Genomic DNA, 26,679 nt, shown 5'->3' on the forward strand with positions numbered 1-26,679 from the left:
GACTGTCTTGGTCTGTACCATGCGTGACAGCCTCAGTTGACGGCCAGATGATGCTGATACTGATACTGTACATCTTACCAGGACCACGGATGATTACTTTTGAAATGCAAGAGGTTGGAAACGCGTGAGAGACATGATAAACAAGCACGCACAAGGTAAAACTCAAAGAAATAATAAAACATTAATACCTCGTCCCCTGCCTCTAGCATCCAGCCTCCAACATGCAGAAACAGACCCCCACGTACATAGTTAGCTCGGTTGCTTGCGTGACTCTTCTCCTCTTCTCCTCTTCTCCAAGCCTGCACAAACACAAACAGCCGAGAGAAGAGGAGAAAGAGGGGTTTGTCTCTCTTTTTTTGGTTGGGAATAGTGTCGCAGATTGAGACATTACGAAGCGACTTTGCCACGTCCTTGTTCAAAGCTCAAGCTTAAGCTCAAATAATAATAAAAAGGGATCCTTTTTTTGTGTGTGTCAAAAAGGAACAAAAAAAACCAATACGATTACGCATGTAAGAAATTGAAGGAAGGCTAGCTTCAAAAACTATTGGACAATTGGGTTATCGCAGAACAGTAAAAAAAAAAAAGAGGGTGTAGTCGTTCGCATAGACGAGGTTGCAGTGCATTTTGCAGTGTTGAACTACACTTGGCGGCAGTTCGTGTTGGTCTGGGTGATGGTGTTGAAGTCGGATATTGAACTCCAATAGGTGGTGGGCATCAAAAGATGGACCATATCTTATTGGTTAGCAGTTCCTTGGTGATAATCGATCGATGTTGTGTTATCGCACGCAGGTGCCAACTTTTGCAGAGACAATAACTATGGTGTCTTTTTCTGCTAACAGGGATCATGCATGACTGCCCCAGATTCACAAGCCAAGGTTCTTTTTTCATTGCACCAAAAGGGAAGCTTCACGAACGACTTACTGACTTTGCACATCGTACCATTCACAAGGTTCTCAACATGGTATAGGTGATGCTGTTAGCGGGGGTTCAGCAAGCCATTTATGTTGATTGACTTTTCATCCAAAGTTTATACAACATGTTGCAACACGTTCTACAACCTTGAATTGGGTACTAACTGGCTGGGGTTTGGTAGGTATAGATCGTTACCTGGCCAAAAGATTAGATGGAGATGGTAAAAATGCCTAGTCTAATTTCAATGGAATCAATGAAACGATCTGATCTGTCAGTGACGTCGAGAATGGCAAGGGAGAGTTTAGTCAGGTTGGTTGGGTCGAGTTTCTTTTATTAAATTGTCAAGGGTCATGGTATGATGTATCTATACGAGAGCGGGGAGCCCGTGACTCCTCTCGTCTCGTTTATGGGTGCAAAGTTTACAAGGGCAAGGCTGAGAAAGATGAGGAGGGTTTCTGTCTGTCTGTCATAATGACCGTGGGTGCCATGGGTGCCATGAGATCCGTTCACTGATTGTATCATCTTGATCAACCAACTTCCAACAATCATCTTTCTGTCTTGAGGCCCTTGTAACAGATGAATGTTGTACCCCAGTTCCTCATCCCTTCTGCGGGTCGGCTCCAAAATGACTGAAACAACAGAGTCCTCCAAAGCAGGGATTCATTTGGACCTCGATTGGAGAGTGTTCAACATGCTGGTAAAGTGGACCGACCATGCCATTATTCTCGCGACATAGTCACGCTCTGGGTAAAATCCAAGTTCCAATGTCGATCAAACAATCAATCTCTAAGCAACAGAGAACATGTCCAAGACTCTAACTAGCAAAGACGCAAAGAAAGGGGCCGGAAATGGCCCGCAGCCCGTTATGGTAGGTGGTCTATGCCACATTCAACGGTGCGGTGTCAGTACAGACTATAACTTTCTTTTTACAGATGAGCTCGGACAAGGAGAGAATCAACGAGTCAAGCTGTATCTGTACTCTGTAATGAAGCGGGATACACGGCAATGCCATGTCCTCATTCTGTCGTCTTGAACTCGGACACAAGACGAGGAATGGTGTCCATCCAACAGAGCCGCTAGCCTCATATAATATCGTATCGCATCTAAACTATTCTCAACTTGACTTATCGCGCGTGAGTGGGAACGGTGGAGTCAAAACAAGATGATGGAGGATGGGGGATGGGGGTTTACAGAAAACGATGCAAGCATTAGCCGAGAGCCTAATTTTGTCCTGTCTCTGTCTCTGTCCCAATTTCAGGTTAGACCGCAACTGAGATCGGATCTTGGGCACAGAGTAGAGCGCGAATTACTTGTAACTACTGCTAGCTGCGGTTCAATAGCCACTGGAAAACACCGAGCAAAGGTAGAGGCCGCCGTGTTTCAATCGTCCTGTTCTAGCGAGTAAACTATCATATCCACCCGTCGTAAGTAGAGAGCGGGTCGACGAGTTTCATCTTCCTTTTTTTTGCTCACAGTCGAGTCGTCATGCAAGAATAGCCTCATGAGGAAAATGTAGAGATACAGAACTTGTACGGCTTGTGACGGGAAAAAGTGCCAAGAATTGATGCCACTCCGGATAATGAGTTGCCGAGGAGGTGAAATGTGAAATGGATGGTGACTTGATTACTATATCCAATTTCAATTCCAATCTTGTGAGCACGTACGTAGCGGCAAGCCATAGTCAGAGTCAAAGGCCAAAAGCCAAGCCCGTCAAGTCGGGACAGGTCTAGATTAATTCAGGAACCGACAGCAGTACAGAGTGTAGAAATAATGATTGAACAACAATATTCAAAGAGGCAGGCAGAAGATAATGGTTAATACAAGGATCTCTCTATAATACCATCTCACCACCACCACAATTCGCATCCAAGACCTTGAATTGCGATTGTCGGACGGACCAAACATTCACTCCGTGACAATTACAGCGTCCTCTATATTTCCAATCAAGATCGCCGTTCGCACCCTTGTCCAGGGACCCATGTAGATCCTACTCCCTCTTCCCCTTAACCCCTGCAACCTCTACACGACATAGCGCGACACGACACGCCCCCCCTCCTTTCATCTTTCATCCCACTGTAATAAAACTTACAGAGGAACAGCACCTGTCAATAACACGCATGCGCTGGAACCAACAGCCTTTCAGCGTTGGAGCCCCCCCGTGGTGACGACATTGGCTTGGGTAGGTTCCCTGCGTTTGGGTCATTGCAGACGCCATGAGTTTTAGTTTCTTGGTATGATAAGGGGGGAGAAAACGAAACGAGGGTCCATCTTTGTTGTATTTGTTCTCATTCCCAAGATTTCGGTTGCACTATTGCCTGTGCTGGGCGTTGATATTAAGTACAGCACTGTCAGATCAGATCAGCACAAGCAAAGATTCAATGTCAAGGGTTTCGTCACAGTGACTCGGACAAGAGAGTGCGTAGACAGCTTCATTTACTGTAGTCCTGTTGGCCAGCAACAACGCGAGGATTGCTTACCTCAGGCAATTTAGCTCATCTCTTGCTGGAGTCGATCAATTTTGGTTCCTCTGGCTCGGTCAATTCCTTTCAAGTTCATCTCTTATTATTCTCTTTTTGTTTCTCTTAATCTTTTGCGTACAATTGATTTGTCCATTCATTCCATTCCATTCGTTTCTTTATCATTTCGTTCACAACAGCCCTTTCGTGACAGCCTCATTATCACCACACTCTTTTTACTGCAAAAAAACAAAACAAACGGCCGGCCACTTTACGCCGAATTATTAGCTTTGTCGCGCGTTGGCGTCGGATCACCTTCTTCCCGCCCATTTTCAACTCCTCTCTTTGGCTCTTTTCAATACGTGGAGCTTCCTTTGTCTACCCAGCCTTGGCTTTCGAGCTGAGAGAGGAGACAACCTTGCCTTTCTGGTCACACGCCCCCTTGCGATACATTGGACGGTACGTACCGTACCCAAGACTTTCACTGCCATACAGAGGTCGTATGGATCGCAGCCTCCAATGCAACTCTATCCAGCCTATCTCTCTCTACAGTAACAAGGGATCAATTCAACTCCAGTCATCTCACCGAAACCATTGACAAACCATCGACAATACCCAACACAAGGATACGAATATTGCCATCGCCAGGAATCAATCTCTCAATACTATCGACTTCCTCCCTCCGCCGCTATTCCCGAGCTCTCTCAAGTCAGGCCACATCAGGTTAGAAGAAGCATCCTCGTCTTGGTTCTTACTTCCTTGTTTCCCATCCCGGTCGCTCCTGCCGCCGTCCCTCCACTAGAGCCCGGGACTACCGTGCTAGGTACAGATACCTACAAGGCTCTTACCCGATCGGTCCACGCTAGTCGCTACTTCCTTCACACCTTTTTCCCTTCCAGTCTCTCCTTCTCGACCTCAACTTGTAGTCAATAACTCTACCTTCTTCCCCCAGCCTCCCCTACCTACTCATTCTCAAATCTCCTCACGATACCTATCTTGCTAGCTGGAGCTTGCTTCTCTTTTTCTTTTTACCCGCTTGTGATTCTCTTTTTTGGATTGTTGGGTTTTTCTCGGGACGATTATTGATTCGCATTGTTGAACTTTTGGGGATCGTATTGTATCGTATTGTTTGCCTGGGAATTACGAGGATTGCCTGATATCGACAAACACGAGCATCAACACGAAGCTCTTGATTTTTATCACTGCTACCGACTATCGCAACTACACGTGGACTTGGACTTTGACATCAGCATCGACAGCATTGACGAACCCGAGATATCCTAACCGACATTGCTACCGAACGTGGGCCCCATCTCCGAGAAGCCACCCTTCACTTCCTCGCCTTTCAACCAGCGGGTCACTTGACTGTGTTACCTCGCTCGACTCGGATCACGATTGACGATACCGGCTGTCTTGCTCCGAAAGACATTTACCCACACCAAGATCGCACCGGTACCACCGCATCCTCGACATCCGGCGTGGTATGGCTTTGAGCTTCTAAGAGTCTACTGCGACCGTGTTGTGTCGTGATTGACCTGCTTCATCTCTGTCGCACCCGACCTCATCTGCTCTTTTACTGCCAAGTTAATTGGTAAAGGTGTGTCACATTGGATCGCGAGTCTGTCCTCCTCTCTGCCAGGCCACACTCGTTTCCCCCCAACCCAACAAACTCTAACCTCGAACTCGGTATAGTTTTCAAACCAAACTCATAATCAACATGTTTCCTCTTTGCAGGAATGCCCAATCGGCGGGCCTTGTCTTCTTATTAGCATCGACATGGGCACCCTTGGCCCACGCCCTAGATATCGAATACTGTTCCGACTTCAACACTGGCGAGACTTCCAGCAGTACGTAACCCTTCAAACGCGGATCAAGAAAGCATCTAACTTGAGATATAGACTACAGTATATATCAGACCAACGGCCTGTGCCATGATCACTGCTTCGACGACTATGCTTACGCCATCACCCAAGGCAAGCTGTGTTGGTGCTCAAACTACGCCCCTGTCAAGTCGGTGCAAGACAGCAAATCCAAATGCAATACTCCTTGTCCCGCATGGCCCAAAGAGGTCTGTGGCGGTGATGGTGTATATGGATATGTCAACCTTGGCAACATAGAACCATCCGGATCTCGAGGACCTTCTCCCTCATCAACCAAAGTGAGTGCAATCCTGTGATATGATTATGCTTTGTGTTGTGATTGCCTTGCACGTTGTGATCGGACGAGTGTCTGCCCACTAGCTATCCACCTGTATAATCTTGATCCACCTGATCTCTTCGAGTTTGGTAAGATTCCACAGCTTAACAGGCAAAACTCAGGCAACATCAACTATCATGGCCGTGTCCAGAGTGACTGAGACGGTACAGAACACAGTGACAGTAAAGCCATCAACCAAGTCGACATCCACGTCGACAACCTCCACGATGCCAGAAAGCTCAACTGTACGCCACGCCTTGCCTTGCCTTTGCACGCATGTTATTCCAACTTGGGAATCTGGTGATGTGATCAGCATACTTGGACAGAGACTGACTATAGATCCAGACCGACCAAAACGAATCCTCTACCGAAGCTTCTGAGACCAAGGCCACTTCGACCGATGACGAAGAGCCGACAGCCAGCGCGACGGATCAGCAATCATCTATCGTGCAAACTGTCACAGCAGGGGGCACTGTCAGGACGGTGACTGTTGCGCCATCACAGACAGGTGGAACAATTGCAAACGAAAACACGTCGGGGACGACTGACAAAAGCGGACTCGGCACTGGCCAGGTTGTTGGCATTGTGGTGGGCGTTATCGCTGCCGTCATCCTCGCCGCAGGCGTGGTCCTGTTCCTCTGGTTCCGCCGCAAGAAGCAACAAAACGAGCAGGAGGCCTATCGGGACGACCCCAGTATCCGAGATAGTTCCTCGGGTATTGCTCAGCGACCTGACATGAGCACCACCAATGGCTCACCGATTGCTTCAGCCGCCGCAGGCAGTCGCAACAGCACCCTGCAGGTTGATCCGCGAATGGATCCATTCAAGCAGGGCTTATACGTCCGAAGTGCAAGTCACGAGAGTATCAACACTTTGCGGGACGATCACGACTATTCGAGGAGGATCCAAGCACCCAAAGTACTTCGTGCAACCAACCCCGATCCAACGCCGGAACCCTGAGCCGAGAGGGTCTCGGCAATGGATCAATGAAATATGTTCCACGCGAGAGGACAAAAGGCCACAGCCGGCCCATGAAGCACACGAATCTCACTTTCTCCGGCTCACATTTTCACAACCTATGGGGTTTTTCTTGCATTTCGAGATACCAGGAAGGCGTTGACTTTTTACATGGGGGAACGGGAACACATACACAACAGAACGAACACTCCCCGGTATGGGTACATACATAAGCGGGCTGAGCGACTGTTGCTTTGCACAGCGCTATCGGGCATGAGCCGACTGCTTACTCTTCGATTCAATCTTATATTTTACTGCATCACGACAACGGCGGCCTCGACTGAACAATTTGGTAACATGGAGAAATGCATGGACTGCGTTTATGGCTAATCTTGGTTTGAACAAGTTGTACGAGCATCAGTGTTGGCTTCAAAGTCTGGATATAATACGCAGGTCGCCGTTGTCATTTTGGGGTGACTTGCAATGTACATAGAATTAGCATGCATGGGCAGACAGACAGGGGTTGATGGGTGGAACAGCGACCAAAAGTATACTTATTTTCTTGGTCTGGGAACGTGTCAGGCGTTGTCTGATGGTGGTTCCCAAGGGTTTGATAGTGCAATAACCGATCACTGGTTTGGTATATGTTTGCGCTGTGGTCCGTGATGTGATATGTTTCCATCTTTGTTACAGTCCTCAAGGGTAATAAAGGTGAATCCTGATACCTAGACTTCAATTGGCTAGTCCTGACTGATTGGATCCAATGAATTCCTAGGAGTTGTGCTAACAAATCGGGATCTAGCAGACCATTAGCAAGTGCAAAGTTAGGTAGCAATTCACCTTTATTACCCTTGGGGGCTGTATAAGAGCAGTTGCAACTACCGAGCAATTCAGGTATCGGGAAGAGCGGGAATTGAGGCTAGATTAAAGAGTGGACCTATGCCAGGCAAACCGTTTTGATTGGACCGGGATCGGCCCGACATGCATAGACCCACCTATGTGACCGGGAGCCTCTGTAAAAAATCTTGACATGACAAGAATTCATCTCAGAAGCACCACATCAAGCACACATCTACATAATTCAAAACTATAAGTCACAGAGTATAGCTCATCATAGGTTTCGTGGTCTAACGGTTATGACTGCGGATTCTGATTCCGCCAGCGAGGGTTCGACTCCCTCCGAGACCTTTCCTTTTGCCGGTATTTGGTGAGTTGTGAGTTTTTTTGGTATATGTGGATTTTGGGGTGTAATACTGCTGAGGTTGGTGCTCTTTTTTATAAGATTAATGGTGTCTGGTTAGTTGTGAGGAGTTGAACCTAGCCACGGGATAAAATAACCTTGTCACTGAGACGATCAGTGAAGAGAATTTAGTCTGGACTGCTTCTTATGATAACATCTACCAAAGTCGCTACACATGTAGAGCACCGGCTTTATCAAAGGAATCGTATTTCTCTAGTCTGGATTATGGACATGCAGGTCCAGCTTGCACAGGGTAGATCCAGTACAAGACCATCACTCTTTCATACAACTATATAGCTAACAATTTTTTTTTCTTTTTTTCACTAAGAAGGATAACTCGTCAACACACACATATAACTAACATAAAGACTGTAGTACTAATTTCTTTAGTTAAGAAGATACAAAAACTAATAAGTAGATGGAAAGTCATTCGATGTGACAATTGTTTGAGTTGTCGATACAGACGGTGAATGTCGGCTTGGAGTATAATATTATTATACTAAGACGATCGTGCGATTGCTTGACGACGTTTCGAATTAGGACCTAGGTTATTCATCGTAGGCCTTGATCTCTCTTCTACGTCTTATATTGAAGGCTGGTAGCTTTACTGAAAGGACCTGTTGCAAGCTAATGAACATGGTATAATTGAGAGTGCTTCCACTGTTTGAGTCTTGATACTCAGCTTGTGTCACAATTACTCAGAACAAGAAACCTGGACGGAACTCAGTACAATACCGTCTTCATACCAATATCAATACGAGTTCCAAGTGACTTCAAAACCACAGTTTATCCTGGCCATTCCATTATATACTGCCCTGACGCGCTACAGTATCTTACAAGGCTTTCAAATGCACTTTTAGTCTAGTTTATATCGTCACTGAGTGAAAAATGTCACACGCTGCCCCAAGGGTATCTGCAATCCAAGCACGCTTTGCCGACCAAACGCCTAACCATCCATGGTATATCTCAGAGGTTCAAACTCTTGTAACCCTCCGATATTCGCAAAACCGATTCAGAAGAGACCGAGTGTAGCCTCCAAGGGAACAATTGTGTAAATAGCAGTATAATTGTAGTAACGTAGTAAAGGAGAACTGTAATGCAAGGTCGAATGGAGCATAATGTGATAAAAAAATCTGATAAACGCCCCGATAATGCGACTCGTCTGTGATCCGTTCTTGGTCAGACTGCTTGCTTGCCGTGTCCGATGTCCTCTTCTGCGTGGGTTGTATTCCATGACTAGACTTGAAACCATCCCTTTTCTTTTTCGTTCTTTCGTACTCAAAACATGCTGTACCGACTTTCATTCAAATTATCTTTATCGTCGGGCCCGTTTCTCGCGATCATTCTGCGACCCTGAATCTCCTTCGCTCCTCCTCTTTCGTCCACGGGGGTCCTCTCGCCCGTCGCGACGATCGTCTGGTCGTAAACCTCCTTCGCGTTGCCCTCGTCCTCCTCTACCGTTGCTCGCCCAGTCTTCACCACTGCGGCCGCTTTGACTATCACCTCTGTGTCGGCCATCACGGCCTTGTACAAGGTCTCTTCCAGTAGGAGGAGGCCCCATTGGCTCGCGTGGAGCGCCACCAGGTTCTCGGTTGGAGCGTCTGGATTCGCGCTCTTCCCTACCACTCTCTCCAGCCCCTGAGCGACGGTCACGGTGTTCGCGATGTTCCTTGTCTCGACCTTGACTTCGCTCGCGGTCGCGGTCACGGCTTCCTCGACGCGAAGATCTGTTTGATCGACTGTCGCGGTCGCGTCGGCCTCGTTCATGTTCACCGCGGCTTGAGCCTTCATCTCCATTGGCAGGCGCTCGACTTGAAGATTCGTTCCTGACTGGATCTGAACGTTCCTGTGCTGGCGTGGTGGCGGGTGAACCTCCAGTCAAGACCTGAGCATCTGAACCGCCGCCAAGGGGTTGGCGTGCCTGACCCCTCCTTCCGCTGCTGCTTCGGGCTGTATCAGGCATGTTGGCCTGGGCTTGTTGCAAGGTGCTGTTGATGCCAGCCAGCTGCCTTCGACCGCCACTGCGACGTTCGCTGGAAGCCGGCCCGGTTGGCACATTGGGTTCACTGGCTGGAGACCCAGTGTAGCCTCCAGGTGTTTGTCGTGGGCCAGAACTGGGACGGTCGGGAGTGTTTGTTCCACCCATGGACTGTCGGCCATGCCCGTGGCTATTGCTGGGCCCATGAGGTGGTTGCCCTGCAGGGGGAGGGGGAGGTAGCGAATTACCACCACCACCAATCTGAGCAAGACGTTCAGGATGAACACCTGTAGGGGTTGCATTGACCGACGCAGGAGACTGCATGTTTTGGCCGGGGCCAGCATTTCGAAGCCTGCCCCCGGGACCCCCAAGTGTGCCAGCAGGAGTAACTGGACCAGCATTCTGCTCATAGCCTCTTCTCCCTCTTCCTGATGATGGCCCCGTAGGAGGAGGCCGATCTGGGGTGGGCGGTCGTTCAGCATCGGGACCAGCAAATCGACCTGGCAGAGCTTGTGGCCCACTGTGACCTCTGGTTGAACCTCGTCCACGAGCCTTGGGGCCATATGGAATATCGGCTACGGGTTGAATAGCGTTGAGACGTCCGTATGAGTCGTCTTGGTGGGAGGGCTTGTGATCAGGTTCAGGGGCACGTGCCGGAGCGCCATGGAAACCAGAAGCGTCACGCCCCTTGGGTGCAGAAGGGCGTTCATTCTCGCGGTCCATTGGCCTGTCTCCACGGTAGTTACCTGGCAACGGTGAACGCTCTCGAGGATCTCGGCCGGAGGGTCGATGTTCCACAGGATAGTTGCGGTCAAGTCGTTCTTCGCGACCACTTCGTCGAGGTGACTGAGCACGAGGATTGTGTTCTCGTGTCTCATTCCGGGGGGCACGCGATGGTGTGCTGTCCCTATTGCCCATCAACGCCGCTCTCTCCGGGTTGATCGTGTCCAGTGGCTCGGCAGGTGCTGTCTTACGGCCTCTGCCTCGCTCAGAGTCAGGCGCACGACTTTGCTTGCTGTCTTGAGCAAACAGAGCAGCTCTCTCTGGGTTTATATGGGGTTCAGGTGCCTCAGCAGCGGCAGGTGCAGTGGGAGCCGAGGCTGGTGTGTCATTCAAACGGCCATGATCGTGGCCTCTACTGCTCTTAGTGTCTCGGGGCCGTTCTCGCTCATGCTCGCTGCGACGTCCTCCATCAGATCGAGATGGCTCTCTACCGTGCTCCTGTGATCGTCGGTCAGGAAACTCGCGAGGACGCTCTGGACGAGCAGGGTCGAAATTTCGCGAGTCTCGCTGATCCCGTGTGTCACGAGTTTCTCTAGGCTCGCGCGAATCTCTGGAGCGTGCGTCTCGAGGCTCCTTACCATCACGACGCTCATGGCTCCTAGATTGGCTGAATCGATCAGAAGGATAGTGAGCAGGGATAGGCACATCAGGTCGGCTGGGGAGGGTATGAGGCGGGCGTTCAGGCAACGTATTAGGCCGAGAATCATGCTTCCCGGATGATCCCGCTCCTGAACTTGTGTTTGCGGCGCGAGGTCCTGAAGGTGTTTGGTCACGTTTGGCCGAGTTGGATTCTCGGGACGACCCTGGCTTAGCGGGTAGCAAGTCCTTCGCAGGGCCTGTGGGCTTTGACGAATCAGATCCAGAGGGCTTGGATTCCTTGGAATCCTTAACCTCCCCATCTTCCTCTTCGGTTGTGTTTTGTTTTCCTCTGAACGGCCTGCTCATGTTAGACTCGGAAAGAATTCAAGGGGATGAATACTTACTTTGCGGAGCCAGGCTTGAACTCAGGCGCAGTCGCACGTAGAGACGCCTTTTCTGATTCGTTCTGGGCAGGCCCGGCCTATTAAGTATTAGTCTTGTCAAGGAATGCAGCTTCGGGACACTTACACCACCAGGGCGGAAAGCCTGCACCATGACCCATTTGGATTTCCTCCTTTGAAGTTCTGACATTGCACCTTGTGCGGCGACTGAAAGGTCGACACGTCCACCAATCTCACTGTCCGGTGTCGGTTTTGCAGTAGACTCTTGTTTGGTGATAGTCTGAAGGAGCGAAGAGAATTTGGATGCCATAAAGTCGATCGCGGGGAAGAAGTCAAGGACCGCCTTGAGAACTGTGATGGCGTTTCGGATGTGCATCCACTCCGCGCCTTCCAAGCAGGAACGAAGGGCACTGTTGAGGTTCTTGTGCCAGCGGAATAGCATATCCCGGAACTGTTCGTGCTCTACAAATGTCAAGGGCTTTCCGTTGTCGTCGAAAGTCAAAGCAAACCCAAGACGAGGCTGATCGCTCGATCCCTTGCCTTCCTTGTCATATGCACCGAGCCTGGGCTGATCCTTGGACTTGTCCTTCTCATTGGGGACAGTTGCGTTCTTGTGCCAACGTGACAAGTCTTCCAGAATCAACCTCAAGAAACGACCAAGATATTCGGCCTCCATAACAGTTGATGTGAAAATGAGAGACCTCAAGCGGTTGGCATTGAATAGTCGGTCGTAGAGGGACATCAACTGGAAGCCTGGAGCATTGCCTTCATGAAGCGCTTTGATGAATTTGTATGTGTACTCGGCATCAGCTTTGGATAGAAGCAGGCGAGGGAGGAAGCACTGTTCAAGCAACGTGTCGGAAATGCTGTCTGGTTTAGCTCGAGGCTCTGGGAATGAAGACTGAAACTGCTTGCTCAGGAAATATTTCCACTTTGCCTGTCGCAGGAGGTGTTCGCCGCATTCTTCGGAAAGACCGATCTGAAGCTGCATAAGCTCCTTTCGTTTTTCCACTTTGCGTTCTTGTCCTCGTCTTGACATGTCGCTGCGATCTCGTGAGATGGCAAGGTCCTCGGCTCTGAGACGGTCTTTCTCTTGTCTGTAAATCCTATCGGGACAGTAGAGATCGCCTAGCTGAAGAGCCCAGAAGGTCACATAGAGATCTGGGGTAATCTTCTGCCAAGTCTCAGGACGGGCAGCATCTTGAATGCTTTCCACCAGAGGCTGCAGTGCTGATTTGATGAGAGAACTGTCTTCAGATTTTTGTGTCTGTGGCGGGTTAGTCGAGGGGTTCCGTGCTGTTGCATCCTGGGAACCCACCTGGTCGTCGGCCTGTGGTGTTTCTTGACCGGGTGTGTCATTGCCGCCATTTGTAACGGGCGTGTCGGACATGGTGACGTCCCCTTCCTTGTCCGTAGACTGCGCAATTTGAGACTTTTCTTTGGTCTCTTCAACCTTCTTTTGCTTCCAAGGGAACATGCGGTGGGCAAGACTTGCCCGACCTATCATGAATGCGAGGCCGACATCCAGACCGTATGAATTAATGAGTTCGGGAATGGAAGGGACAAGACTATCGAAGCTGGCCGGTTCCATGTTGCTCCAGAGTAGGTCCAGATATTGGATCAAAATACGGTGAGAGTCATCAATCATCGAGGAAAGGTACTTGATGTGAGCTTCATCCTCTGGCACCTGGAAGAGTGCTGCTTGTCGGTACTGTGCTAGGCTGATGAGAAGCTGGGCAGCAAGTTTGGAGTCGGTCAAAGCCTGGATAAGACGCTTTGAGCTTTTGATGTTGTCAAATCGCTTATCTTGACCGCGGATCAGAGTATGCCGTCGCAAGTATTCACCTCCAGCCATTGACATGATTTGATGGTCTGTGAAATCAACTGAATCCACAATTCCACCCATGGAAGTGATGAGCTCCTTGAGAATGATAAGGTCAGTAGAGTTGCCCTTGATCAGCTGGTCGTTGACATATTGAAGAACTGGCGTGGCGTTCAATACGGTGTATCGTCGGAAGACTCTACCGGAGAATCTTGACAAGGCTTGTAACCATTTACTGGTAGTGAGGGCGTGCTCGGCTTGAGTACGACTCCTGGACTTTCCGAGAGAGCTCATCAGGGACCACACAAGCACATCATAAGACAGGTCTGTAAAGTACTTTGCGCACTCCACAAAAGCATCGATCAGGTTTGGGTAGGATTCCAGTTGTTCGAAAGCAACTCGGAACACGATACCAGGAGACGAGTAGCTGGTCTTGGCGAGTTGCTTGGCCATTTCGCTGAGGTTGGTAAGAGAAACTCGCTTCATGGTGCCTCGAGTCTCTGATGTTGCCTTTGCAAAAGCTGCCTTCATAGCAGGCAGTCGAGAGATTTGACCCTCGAACCACTCAGCATACATGGAATAGCGGGTAGTCATGGGGTAGTGCCTCATGAGTTCCCAGATCGCATTAACGGCAGAAGCATTGGCCTTGGTATGACTCAACGCTGGCAACAAAAGCCGTCGGAGGAGGTCGTGCCATCGACTGAGGTTGTGCTCGGACCTGTCCTCTCCAAGACTCTTGGCTCCAATTCTGGCCAACTTGGTCAATAGCACCTCATCCTTGCCAATGTTGACACCGGAAATGTTGAGCAGCGTTCCGCACAGGGTGAAGATGTCGTCCACGGTTTGGCAGACGGGAATATTGTCCGCCCATTCATCCCAATAATATCGATAATTCTGCGATTCGTTGGTATCAATCTTGTCCGGGAATGGCCATCTCAGTGATTTCCGGGTTGTCAATCTACTAAGACGGACGTTACCCTTGGGAAGCCCAGTTTGGTCAAAATCGGGGACGAGCTTGGTCGGACATCCAGGTTCGCCTACCACAATAGGTCGGCTGTCGTGGAAGACTTTGTCGACAGAATAGTGAAGAACGCGATGAATTCTTTCCAGCACTTCAGGAAAGACCTCGGGTATCCAGGGGAAGCGGCCGAGAATAAACAACGATTCGGGAATGGCGCCAATAGTCAACAACTGGGTGAGCAACGCCACCTTTTGTTCCAAGGGTTCAGGCAACTTTGGTTTGCTGTCTGCCCCCTCTGCTGCAGCTTCTTTAGCGTCAGCTTCGGTTTTCTTGGGAAGCTCCCGTCGAGGTAGATTTGACCCGTTTGGATTATCGTCGTCGCCCTGGGGCAAAACACCAGCCATGAGAAGAGCGTTCATCGGTCCACCTTTGGCGGTTCGTTCTGCTTCTTCAATCTTCTTCATCTCTTTCTCGCGGACCATTTCCATATCTTCGTCGGCTGGTGAGAGATGGGGGTAGAGGTCGGTCAGGGAAATAAAGCCGATCTTGATGAGAAGGGCTGCCAGATAGAGCAGGTTCGCAGGAAGGACGTCTGATTCATCTCTGGCGTCTGAGTTGTAGAAACGCAGCTTGAAACCAAGCAGCTGCGCGGCCGTACGGTTGCCCGGAGGTGGTAGTGTCTTGGTTTCCTGAACCCACTGTCGCTCGATATCGGCCGCAGCGTCTTCGCCTGGGGACCCGTTGGTAATGGTTAGTTGCTGAGAGTCGGAATCTGCCACTTGTCGGCCGCCCAACTCAAAGAATGCCGCGATATGCACTTCTCGAGCTCGACTCCAGAATGCAACATCACGAACCCGTTTCTTCTCCTCCAAAAGCTTCTCATCCTCTTCTGTTGTTGTCCACTGTGAGTACTCTGGGGTGGCCCACAAAGGCAAGCCGCCGACATAAACTGCAGCGCTGAACTTGAGGTGAGAGCGTGGCCACCAAGAGCTGACCCGGAGAAACTTGACAAAGAACTTGAACTGTTTTATCAGTACAGCAGCTGCAACGTCAAGAGTCACATCCAAAACTCTTCCGACGTCGAGATCAAAAGTACCTATCAATGCCTTGATTCGTTCAAAGGTTTGTTCGGCCATTTCTGGAGGGGGAGGCGCCACACTGCTAGTTGTGAATAATTCTGTGATAAGCTTGGAGTATCCTTCGGTTTCCTCGCGAAGCAAGTTGTAGTTGGCTTGTCGATAGAGAAGATTCGTCGCCTGCTTGATACCCAGTTTGACGAAATTATCTCTAATAAGCCCCAGCTGCTGCAAGACTTCATGGTCGAGCACTTGGCGCATCAAATTTGAAGATATGCCAGCTGTCAGAACAAACTCCCGGAGGGTTGGCCGGTAAATAACGGGCTCATTATCCATAACGATGGATAGAGAGTCAAGAAATAGAGTGTGGGGAGCGAACGCGTATGAATCCTTAATAATCTCCGTCGTTTCGTCACCGAGGATTTCCTTGACGCAGGTACCTGCATCAGCTGGTGATAAGCGAGCCTCGACAACTGAGTGAACGAATTCCTGAAACAAACTCGAAAGCTCAGTGATGTCAACATCGTCTCGCGATTGTTTTCCGTGCTGAATCATCTCGTCCCGACCGCCCTCGGCCCAAGCGCTAATCTTCTCGTCCGTAAGATTATTATAGCGATAGTTAGAACGGACCGGAGAGGGTGGTCTCAATAGGGGCGGTGGTACGTAAGTCGGTTTCTTGATCGCTGGCGGAGGGGGCGGCGGTGGTGGTGCGTGAGAAGAGCCAGGTCGTCGTTGCGGTGGTGTAGGATTAGGTTGATGATTCTGGTGTGCTCGGCCATGGCCTTGCGATGAGTCGCGTCGACCTGGACCTCGAGGTCCTCTGCCGCGGTTACGTGGCATGTTGTCGTCGCGATCGTGCTGCCCGAGTGAAGTTTCTCCAGGTCGATGGGGAGAAGATCGACCAGCTTCGACCGATTGGCGATCGTTCCTCTTGCGTTTCGGAGGCATAGCTCGCGAGAATGAAGCCGGAACTGAATGCGATGATTATCTCATTAGATAGCGGCGTATGTTGCGCTATTGGGGAATGTCGTAAGTTTCAAAGTCTGCAAGAAAAAATGAGTTGGCTGGTTCGAAGTAATGGAATATGTGGCTTTGATTGTTGCGTAGGCGGACGGCGCGGATGAGAAAGACTGACTTTTGACGACAAGGAGTTCGGGTGGGGAAAGCGATGGTCGCGACAAAGCTGACAAGGGAATGACTTGAAAGAAAGAAGCCACAGGGTGCAGAGCGCGCGAGAAATGGCGCCGAAATATACAAGTAGCGACTTTTGCGATTCGTTTTGCAAGTGGGGAGCCCAGTCGCGATGGGGTTGGAGATGAAAGAACAAAGGAAGCTCCAATAGCTGGAATTAGATGTCACGGTTGGTAACCAGTCGTCGATGGCAGCCTTCCCTTACTGGGGAAACGAGGCTGCCAACGCGCGGTAGGTTTAGGTGGCAGGCACGTCGCCGCACAGGCCACCTGATGTAGAAAAAGATACGTACCGGTTTATCAGGCCTCAAATTCCGTAGAAGGGACGAATGATAAGTCAACTCATAAAATCCAGAGATGATTGCTCCCTTGACGAAGTATTAATCAAAGGGAGGATATTTACAGCGAGTTAGTCGTGAATTTATTTTGCTTTACGATTGACCAAAGGTTTATTCATTTGAGCGCAGTTCATGCTTAGGTTATTCACGGGTTATTTCCGGAGAAGCTCATTCAGTGCACGTGATCGTCTGGTTCTCCGTTGCCGGCTACCTGTTGTAGTTAGAACAGCATCGTAATTGGCTGAGTCACGGCAGCCATGGAGACCAAGCAGAATTACGCCATACCTAGGAGCAGTCTTTTCTTCTTGGATTCTGAGTCAAACACTTTTCTAGGCGAATCAAGTCAATAAATACATTTGATTAGGACCTGTCTATTCATTGGACCTAAATTCTCGCCAATTCGATCAACTTTGGGTGTTAAACGGCTTCAATATCGAAACCAGTTAATCTGAGAGCGACCCCGGTCCGATATATCGGTATAACCTCTCACAACTACTATCAGAAGACAAAGACAATTATAGTCATGCCAACTGCCACCATGTCAGAAATCAACACTACAAACGGCGACTCCCGTAAGCACTATGGTCAGTATTTCCCTATGCCTTGACACTTCATATCACAGCACCCTATACTGTGATCCTATACATCACGGTTTATCACAATGGTTCCCCCATGTATCACTGTAAAAGAATGGTTGCTGAATACCTGCAAGAAAGAACGCAATCACAGCCCGAGAACCCGTTCGCTGCTCTCATCCCTGAGCAGCAGCTAGCGATTGTTCCTGAATTTACTCTCGAGTCTGGAGTTACTCTTTACAACCTCCCAGTCGCTTACACAACTCGCGGCAAGCTCAATGAGGAAGGCAACAATGCCATGGTCATTTGTCATGCTCTCACTGGAAGTGCGGATGTGAGCGATTGGTGGGGTCCTCTTCTTGGTGGTCCTGGTCGGGCTTTCGACACCTCGAGATTCTTCATCGTCTGCATGAACAGTCTGGGCAGTCCGTACGGTACTGCGAGCCCAGTGACAGCAAAGGACAACGACCCCAGCAAGGGCCGATATGGACCTGAGTTTCCTCTCACAACCATTCGCGACGATGTCAAGTAAGTTCTGCGCCCTAGGAGTGGTCCTATTTCTGCAAGGATAGAAATACGAAAACACACTTATACTAACTTTTGATAGCCTCCACAAGCTTATCCTGGATGACCTAGGTGTCAAGCAGCTAGCCGCTGTTGTAGGAGGTTCTCTTGGCGGCATGTTTGTGCTTGAGTGGGCGTACTTTGGAAAGGACTACATCCGCTGTGTCGTCCCAATTGCTACTTCAAGCAGGCACAGTGCTTGGGGCATCAGCTGGGGTGAAGCCCAGCGACAGAGCATCTACGCCGACCCCAAGTATGACGATGGATACTACTCTTTCGATGATCCACCCTCCACTGGCCTGGGTGCGGCCCGCATGTCTGCTCTCCTTACATATCGAAGCCGCAACTCATTTGAGTCGCGGTTTGGACGCAACATCCCCGACCCGTCCAAGGTCCAAACCATTGGCGGCCGACCACGCCCCTCAACTCCATCAGAGGCGCACTTTCAAATCCACAACGACGGCCATGTTGTCAAGCGCACCTCCATATCCCAGAGCAGTGCAGCCGATGCCGCCTCAGCGCCTCAGACACCTGCAGAGCCTGATGTTGCTGACCCTCAATTTCATGGTCCTAGCAACGGTAGTCTTACCGGAGGGGATATGCCACAATCGCACTACTTCTCTGCCCAATCGTATCTGCGGTACCAGGGCCGTAAATTTGTTACGCGATTCGACAGCAACTGTTACATTGCCATGACTCGTAAGTTGGACACACATGACGTGTCGCGCAACCGGGCAGATACCATTGCAGATGCATTGGCTATGATTCAGCAGCCCACACTCGTTTTGGGAATTGAAAGTGATGGCCTCTTTACATTTGCAGAACAAGAGGAGATCGCGCAGCATGTCCCCAACGCACGCCTTGAGCGAATCGAGAGCCCCGAGGGTCACGATGCGTTCTTACTGCAGTTCGAGCAAGTCAACAACTATGTTCTATCATTTTTCAAGGAAGTGCTGCCAGACATTATGTCTAAGGACGGCGCTGTACCTGAGGAAGCTAGTGTTGGGCAGATTACCAAGTCGAGCACGTTTGGTGAAGCTGAAGTCGAGGACATCACTGCCTGGTAGACCATTTAGAACGAGGCCAAGACGCTACATTGAACTAGAAAAAGAGTTAGACAATTGAATAATGACGATATGGAGAACTTATCAATGTAGTCATTCTTTGAGCTATGCGAGTGTCATGGCTCGTGCTATTGTTCTTCGCGATCTCGATACGCAATAAACACTGCAATGCACTGCATCAGCAAATACCAAAAACGCATAAAGGTGCATGAATGGTGCGAGACAAAGTTGAACCGCATGTGATGAGCGGGAAACGAGTCAGTTATACTGAGCTTCCACGAGTTTAGGTGCTTCCACGACCTGCACAGTTATTGACCGAGATCTGATAATCCTGCCTTATGTAGAATACTAACATTCTTCCACGAGGACGTGACTGGCCACAAATGTTGCGACAGTGAGTGCTGATCCTGATAACTCTCATTTGTTCCAACTTCTGGGTAGGTTTTGCTTTACCGATTTATAATCATGCATACACTATGCATAAAGTTCCTTGGTTGTGTTGAACTGATCATACTACCCTGTTACAAATTCTGATACCATGCCCTTCATGTGACAGCCGGGCACGCAGTGCTTTGGCCGCTGGGTAGTATTACTTACAAGAACTCACTAGACATTCCTCAACACACCATGGATGTCGCTCTTAGTTCTTGTGTAGAATAGGGCTGCACAGATGCTTGTTCATCCATCGTTATTCCCGGCAAACCATGTTGCCATCTTCAAGCCACACGACACCAACTCTTGTTTAATGACACAAGCTGCCTTCCATAAACATAGGAATCTTAACTGCCGATACCTGTATTTGTCACATTCATGAATCAAGCCACTGCGAGACATCTCACGCTGGGGATAAAGACTGTGGTGGTAGCGGCAGACTAAAACATGAGGCAGTTGCAGAAGTGACTTGCATGGAATGCAGATAGATGAAAACAGTAGAGACATGCGAAAAGAAACCAATTAGAGATGGGATTCGCTTATTCGCGCTCTCGTACGTTGTTTTCGGAGGCGTTGTGTAACCAAGTTGCTGCAAGTTGACGATTAGGCTGCGGCTGTTGAGACGTCGTTCTATCCGCCACAAATAACCTTGCCTCTAATCGTTCGGGGGTGTAATGATTTTGTAAAGCTGTAGAGGTACGTATCAGGACACTATGTGACTTGTCTGTCTGGCAGAATAGGATGGTGGTTGCCTTGAACCAAGCTAGAAAGTGAGACATTACTTGATCATACAACATAAACAACACAAGGTCAAGCATCGGCGAAGAATACTAAATCAAGTTGAAATACAGAGTACACATTGGATCCAAAGGTCAGAAACGGGTCGGATTGTTTCCTTCCGAATAGCTATGTAATATGTTGGAATGTTATGCACCTTGGTGAAAGCTTCAAAAGCCGAGTTTGGCAACTCACCACAGCATACGAGGAAATACCGTAACTTCACCAATCATCAAACCAGGACCAAGTTCACTTCTTATCCTCTGCTGGGAACTTACAGAGACAAGTAAGGCTCGGCTATACTCGCACCCAGGATGTTTCTTTGACGTGTAAATGACTGATAACCCACTGGCCCACTGGCTTACGAGTTCCTCAACTTACAGGACCCCCAGCAACAGTTTCAAGAGGCACGGAATGAGCAAATCTTTTAAGGTACAATATGGCACAAGATGAGAAATTTGCAAAGCCGGTGGAGGATCATGTTCACGAGCAACACACGTGGATAACCGATTGGTCGGTTGCACTAACTGTGGCCACAGCCCCTGGTCGAAATGGGCGGAACGAAGATAATCAGCTGAAAAGTTGAAAAGACGACTAAAATGAGGCGAGAGACTGGGAAACTGATGAGACAAGAGGAAACCCATATCCGTCGGCGACCGCTCTTGGCCCGTCTTGGCTCGGTCAGTACTGCCGGAATGCATTTCTTCACCGAGAATAACAGCGGCATGGGATTGAGGGAAAAACACGATAAGTCAAGAAATGGAGCTGAAAAGATAGAGGATCCCTAGTGAATGACTAGAGCTATGTTTTAGGTAACAGGTTCAAGTGGTAGGCGTCAAGGTATAAGAGACGAAATTAACAAGTCAGGTTATGCTGTTTAGATGGCAGTCTTGGATTGTTTATTTCTGCGCCTAAAGCTTAGACGCCAGCTTTTCTGTTGCCCGCTAGACATGGCAGATTAACAAGATTAGCAAAATATATCGCGTACTCAGGAACAGAAGCACGGTCAGTAAAAACCAAACACAGACCCGTAATACGTAACCTTTTTGTTAACATCAGGCGAGCTACTGCCTTTGTCAGGCGATGTCAGAAACCTAAACAGTTGTCAGTGCTCATGACAGATTAGCATTGGGCACTTTCTCAACAATGCGAAAGACTCCTTGTCCAGCTATTTCCTGCATCCCTAACATTGAGGTCATGTTTTCTTTCACCATCAAATCTTTGTCCTCTGGATCCATGTTGTGGCAAACTTCGGAATGCGGCTAGAAGCATTTTCGAACATGGTGGAGCTGTTGGACAACGTGCCGGATGGGTCTGACATTGATTGATCTTGTTTTCTCTTGGCCACCATGAATCAAGAAGAGGAGACCGGCCGTTTCACTCGTGTGAGTAATGGATAGGCAAGAGTCACACTTGACGGGATTCTTCAATGTTGCTCAATGCGAATAGCCGCGCACGACCCAATCATGCTAGAGCAAACCGGGATAGAGCTTGCCATTTGCTGGAAACCGTCTATAGCAACCTCTTGGGTGTTGGAGAAACCACCAATCCAGTGTCTGACTGGGCTGTTTGTACAGCATGCACTTTTTACGTACAATCAAAAAGTACGCCCGTCTCGGTGCTTTTTCCTGCCTCCATCGTGTTGTCAGATAACTCAGACTGGCAGATGGTGTAAGCACGTGTTGGCGAGAAAGAGGGGAAAGTCAACAAAGAATGTTGTGCAATGCAGCCTGGTTTACATAGAGGTTGCTGTCGATCTTTTTCAATCCTTCGTCATCGATATGCTGCTTCGATGCGATGCAATATGAGGATGGATATATAAAAGTTCGGGCATTATGCTTGTCGATCCAAGGCGAAAGAAACGCCGGTAAAATCCTGAAAGCTCCCGGTCGGCGAGATCTGCGACCAAGCGACCACGGCGAGATGGAATGAATGCTCGATGCGGCATAATGTGGGTGTGATGGAGCCATGGAACGACTCTATTGTTTCTGGAAGACTTCCCATGACAGAAGCAAACTCGTGGGTGCCTGAGGCGGCAAGGATTTGTTCTGGAAAACAGGGGCCAAGGGGGTTTGTCTGAGTGTGCATCACATCAGACAGGTTTAATTTCTGTAACACGACGTCAAATTGGATCCTGAGCCAAGGCGGTTCGAGCGAACCAACGGCGAGATATTCCCTAGATGGCAGGAGAAATTGGTTGCTCCTGAATCTGCAGACCTCGCAACGCCTCTTATTCAAATAAGCTCTGTTTGCATCCTCAACACCTCAGCCCAGCCAGAGACAGAATGTACAGATAGCGAGACGACCCTGGTCTGCAAGTGGGGGGCAGCCCTTTCAGTGTGTAAGACGCGGGCGTTAGGTCAACTTCTCTCTCCACCAGGGCGAGTTTGGCCACTGGAGTCCGATGGGATCCAATTGGTCGAGAGGAGGGTAGTGGATGACAAGGGATTGCATGGGTGTATTTGTTCGGACAGTCCTTTTCCCTTCGTCTTTCCGGCCGTAAGCTGGGCTGCCGAACAAAACACGGTCGTGGCTAGCCTATCTCGCTTTGCAAAGCACCGAGCGTACGTTCATGCTATTCTAGATGAAGGAGGTGGTCGGTTTTTAGCAGAATGACCTGCTTTGGACAAGGCGGGCCTGGTGGATTTTTTAAAAGCATGGGCAACCTGGTGTTCCATTCATGTCAGTGGTCTGGTGAACCCTCAACGCTGACTGGCCCGGGGAGGTTCGAGTGGGTGTGCGGTGGACTTTCCATCTTGCTTCTTCCTCGGCTTCCAGAGGTGGGTGACTGGAAGAATACTGAGCTCTGACTGGTAAGTGGCCTGGTCGGAGATTCCATTATGGAAGGCGTGCGCAGATGCGTCTCCACTACTGCACCTGCCTCAAAATCACCACCCATCTCGTTACAGACAGCAGGAGCAGGAGCAGGCACGGTACGTTCGTCCATCCCATCCCATCCCCCATACGTAAAAGTACCAACCTGGCAGGCACGGCTCGCACGCTATATCCGGCCGTACCTATCTAATCCCAACTGCCCGGGCCTGTCAAGAATCCTCTCAAACTTCTCCATTTCTCATCCATACCTACGTATTATTACTGTTATTAAAAACATAATATTCTTTTCCTTGTATCTGCAGTTTCGTTCCATTCCACCCTCGCTCCAACACTTGACCTATCGTAAACTCCAACACTCGTCGCATCCATCGACCCTCGCGAACCCGCACCCCGACGGCCAGCGACGCCGAAACTCCGACCCATGGTATCGTTATCGTACTTGAACAATACATCGACGCTCTATTGCTTTTGGTAAACTGTCGCCGATTGAAATTGGGATCTTGTAATAGAAGGAAACCTGTTTTGGTATCGATATTGGAGCCGACCGTCTCAAAACACTCTCATCTGCGGACTGGATCAATTGGACACAGCCCGGATTTCAGCGAATTACGATTTGAAGGGAAAGAAGATCATTTATTGACTGGGTTCAAAATATCAGAATTGAACATTCTGAAAAAGAGTTGGATGAATTAATCAAACCATCACCGACAACGAAACTTGGTTCCTATGCATTCCTGATCTCAACGCAACAGCGCCCGAAGAGGTGGAGATCAGTATCGCAAAACTCACCCCCAAGTATCCTCATATCGAACAACCCATGTCGTCGATAACAGATATCATCGCTCCCGATATTCCTTTACCATAAACTTCAAAATGCCAGACTACGACGACATGCTCCCCGAGCCTGCCTCCGGCTCTCATCAGGATCGAACTTGGGGCGGCAACAATGCTTTTCACAACTTTTTCAACGATTTCTCTCACATCCCCGACCCAAATCTTCGCCGCCGTCTTGCCTTGTCTGAGATTGATAAGGTTCCTTTTGGCGCATACCGTATGTAATGACGCTGAGTCGAGACATTGCCTATTGTATTTATTCTTACTGATGATCTCCAGATATCCGTGCTGTTTTAGTGGCAGGTGTTGGTTTCTTCCTGGATTCATATGATATCTTTGCTATTAACCTCATCACAATACTTCTTGGAGTCGTCTTCTGGGGAGATCCAAACCCTCAGAATGGGTTTAGCGGCAATGATGGTTACCTCCCTGACCGAGTTAACCAAGCTTTCAAAGCATCCACCAGTGCTGGAATTGTGGTGGGCATGATAGTATTTGGATGGCTAGCAGAGTTAGTACTCCTATCATCAACACTTCACCCTTGGACTACACAACCGTATACTAACATTGTATCAGTGGTTTTGGCCGACGACGTATGTATGGTGTTGAATTAGCCATCATTATCATGGCCACACTCTGCTGTGCTCTCATTTCTTCTAGCCCTGCTATGGGGTCAACCGGCCTCCTGATCTTCTGGCGCATCATCATGGTAAGCTCTCTGGACTCGCATTTGATAACATAAATTGACAGAACCTAGGGAATCGGCATCGGCGGTGATTATCCACTATCCAGTGTTATTACATCTGAGTAAGTTGGATTCTCTAAATTTGTGGCTGGTTCAGCGTCTGCCAAACTTTCAATACCGACTTTTGTTGAACTGAGCTGACTTAGACAACAGGTTCGCACCCACAAGGTGGCGTGGTGCTATGGTTGCTGCTGTCTTTTCTATGCAAGGACTTGGACAACTTGCGGCTGCTATCGTTGCCCTGATCACTACCGTTGCGTTCAAGAATGCTTTTGTCGGCGTTGCCGATGAAAGCCTATGCGGTTTCGAATGTCGATTAGCTGCCGACCGAGCATGGCGAATTATCGTTGGGGTCGGCGCCATTCCTGCTTGTGCCGCCCTCTACTACCGAATTACTATTCCAGAAACGCCTCGATACACATTCGACGTTGAGCTCGACGTCGAAAAAGCCGATGCCGACATCAAAGCATACGTAGCGAGCAAGTCCAAAGGGTCATTCGATGTGGTTCATCAGGTTCGATCCAAGCGCTCATCTACGCGTGGCCTTAATGTGCCTCGCGCATCATGGTCTGATCTTATTGCCTTCTTCCGCCAATGGACCAACTTGAAAATGCTCCTTGGCACAACCCTTTCGTGGTTCTTCCTGGTAAGTCTTGACAGCAGACTCGTTATTGCTTTATCTAATCTTTCTGAAGGATCTGGCTTTTTATGGTCTAGGACTCAACAATACCTTTATCCTCCACGCAGTCGGTTACGGTGCTGGCAACAATCTTTTCGAAAAACTTCAAAACCAAGCAGTGGGAATGATCATCTTGACTTGTGCCGGCTCGCTCCCTGGCTACTGGATGGCTATTCTCACAGTCGACACAATAGGACGCAAGCCACTGCAAGTCATTGGTTTCCTTCTACTCACAATTCTCTTCTGCGTTCTTGGTTTTACATACAACAACCTAACCCAAGGGGGCCTACTTGCACTGTACATCGTCGGGCAGTTTCTTTTCAACGCTGGCCCAAACACAACCACGTTCATCGTTCCTGGCGAATGCTTCCCGACCCGATATCGCTCCACTGGACACGGAATCAGTGCCGCTATGGGCAAGATTGGTGCTATCGTTGCCCAAGCTATTAGCATCCCTATGGTTCGTCAAGGAGCCTCAGAGAATTGCAAAGATGCTGAATGCACACCAAATATGCATCGGTTGCTCCAACTCTTTGCTCTTTTCATGTTATTCGGTACTTTTACCTCTTTGTTGATTCCCGAAACCAAGGGCATGACCTTGGAGGAGCTGTCTGGGGAGCCCCGGACGAGCTATAACTCGGGATGTAATGGAAGCATAAGTCTCGGATCACCTAAACTCAGGGCATGGAATCCTTTCCATGGTGGTCAGCCTGCAGGATTCTCATATCCTAGGTCCAGAGCGAGCCAGTTTCGAAAGAGCGATCGTGTTGGCATCATGACGTCGCCGGAGCTCATGGCCGAAACGTCTCGACTCCGGAAAACGCGTCTCTGGAGGAGACATCGCAAGGCCAAGTCGAGCAGTGGTACAGACATCGCCTTGAGCACCCGAAGCTCGGGCACGGCGGATGACGATATCTTCCCGGCAGGACCACCTGCTGCTACAACAACCAGTCCTCCTCCGCCACCGCCTCCAAGTTGGGGAGCTGGCTGGGGACGGATAGACCGAGGAGGGCCACCTCCGTTGTTGAACTCGGTTCAGCTACAGGATGTTGGTAGCCTCCTTACAAAATGATGTTTTGGATGAACAAAACTGGTGAATGATTGGCATATCACAGGCGTTGGTGGAATAATGAAATTTAGACTATGATACCTTAGATGTTTGATTTAGCAAATGTCGAATTTATGTCGGCAACGGAGACTTGCAGGTAGATGACTGCAAATTGTACGAATGAATAACGAATGAAGAATCTCCACAACATTTACGTTCAAGATAATCGTCAGTGAC

At 49.3% G+C, this 26,679-nt stretch overlaps 7 protein-coding genes and 1 non-coding gene across 8 annotated transcripts; 4 read left to right on the forward strand and 4 right to left on the reverse strand.

Annotated features, from left to right (window-relative positions):
• Positions 1–5,701: 5,701 nt before the first annotated feature.
• FGSG_05656 (uncharacterized protein) lies at positions 5,702–6,524 on the forward strand (the record flags this gene model as incomplete). The annotated part of the gene is made up of 2 exons (XM_011325918.1): positions 5,702–5,809; positions 5,910–6,524. The coding sequence occupies 2 exons, from the start codon at positions 5,702–5,704 to the stop codon at positions 6,522–6,524; spliced, it is 723 nt and encodes a 240-aa protein (XP_011324220.1).
• Positions 6,525–7,637: 1,113 nt separating this feature from the next.
• On the forward strand, positions 7,638–7,709 carry FGSG_20638. Its single transcript has one exon. It is a non-coding gene; the product is annotated as a tRNA-Gln (tRNA).
• Positions 7,710–9,039: 1,330 nt separating this feature from the next.
• Positions 9,040–9,558, reverse strand: FGSG_12774 (uncharacterized protein; the record flags this gene model as incomplete). Its single annotated transcript, XM_011325919.1, has 1 exon — positions 9,040–9,558. One exon carries the CDS (start codon positions 9,556–9,558, stop codon positions 9,040–9,042), a length of 519 nt encoding a protein of 172 aa, XP_011324221.1.
• A 756-nt stretch (positions 9,559–10,314) lies between these two features.
• FGSG_12775 (uncharacterized protein) lies at positions 10,315–10,404 on the reverse strand (the record flags this gene model as incomplete). The annotated part of the gene is made up of 1 exon (XM_011325920.1): positions 10,315–10,404. The coding sequence occupies one exon, from the start codon at positions 10,402–10,404 to the stop codon at positions 10,315–10,317; it is 90 nt and encodes a 29-aa protein (XP_011324222.1).
• Positions 10,405–10,851: 447 nt separating this feature from the next.
• FGSG_12776 (uncharacterized protein) lies at positions 10,852–16,140 on the reverse strand (the record flags this gene model as incomplete). Its single annotated transcript, XM_011325921.1, has 6 exons — positions 10,852–11,365; positions 11,506–11,582; positions 11,630–12,769; positions 12,821–14,218; positions 14,366–15,944; positions 16,025–16,140. 6 exons carry the CDS (start codon positions 16,138–16,140, stop codon positions 10,852–10,854), a joined length of 4,824 nt encoding a protein of 1,607 aa, XP_011324223.1.
• A 1,287-nt stretch (positions 16,141–17,427) lies between these two features.
• On the forward strand, positions 17,428–19,095 carry FGSG_05658 (homoserine O-acetyltransferase; the record flags this gene model as incomplete). The annotated part of the gene is made up of 4 exons (XM_011325922.1): positions 17,428–17,473; positions 17,512–17,563; positions 17,606–17,992; positions 18,072–19,095. The coding sequence occupies 4 exons, from the start codon at positions 17,428–17,430 to the stop codon at positions 19,093–19,095; spliced, it is 1,509 nt and encodes a 502-aa protein (XP_011324224.1).
• Positions 19,096–20,063: 968 nt separating this feature from the next.
• FGSG_12777 (uncharacterized protein) lies at positions 20,064–21,002 on the reverse strand (the record flags this gene model as incomplete). Its single annotated transcript, XM_011325923.1, has 4 exons — positions 20,064–20,354; positions 20,497–20,521; positions 20,580–20,657; positions 20,683–21,002. 4 exons carry the CDS (start codon positions 21,000–21,002, stop codon positions 20,064–20,066), a joined length of 714 nt encoding a protein of 237 aa, XP_011324225.1.
• Positions 21,003–23,761: 2,759 nt separating this feature from the next.
• FGSG_05659 (uncharacterized protein) lies at positions 23,762–26,672 on the forward strand. The gene is made up of 6 exons (XM_011325924.1): positions 23,762–24,187; positions 24,250–24,481; positions 24,547–24,679; positions 24,728–24,777; positions 24,869–25,361; positions 25,411–26,672. Exons 1-6 carry the CDS (start codon positions 24,010–24,012, stop codon positions 26,464–26,466), a joined length of 2,142 nt encoding a protein of 713 aa, XP_011324226.1. The 5' UTR covers positions 23,762–24,009; the 3' UTR covers positions 26,467–26,672.
• Positions 26,673–26,679: the final 7 nt, after the last annotated feature.

This window comes from Fusarium graminearum, chromosome 3 (genome assembly GCF_000240135.3).
Source record: "Fusarium graminearum PH-1 chromosome 3, whole genome shotgun sequence".
Lineage (NCBI taxonomy): Eukaryota > Fungi > Ascomycota > Sordariomycetes > Hypocreales > Nectriaceae > Fusarium > Fusarium graminearum.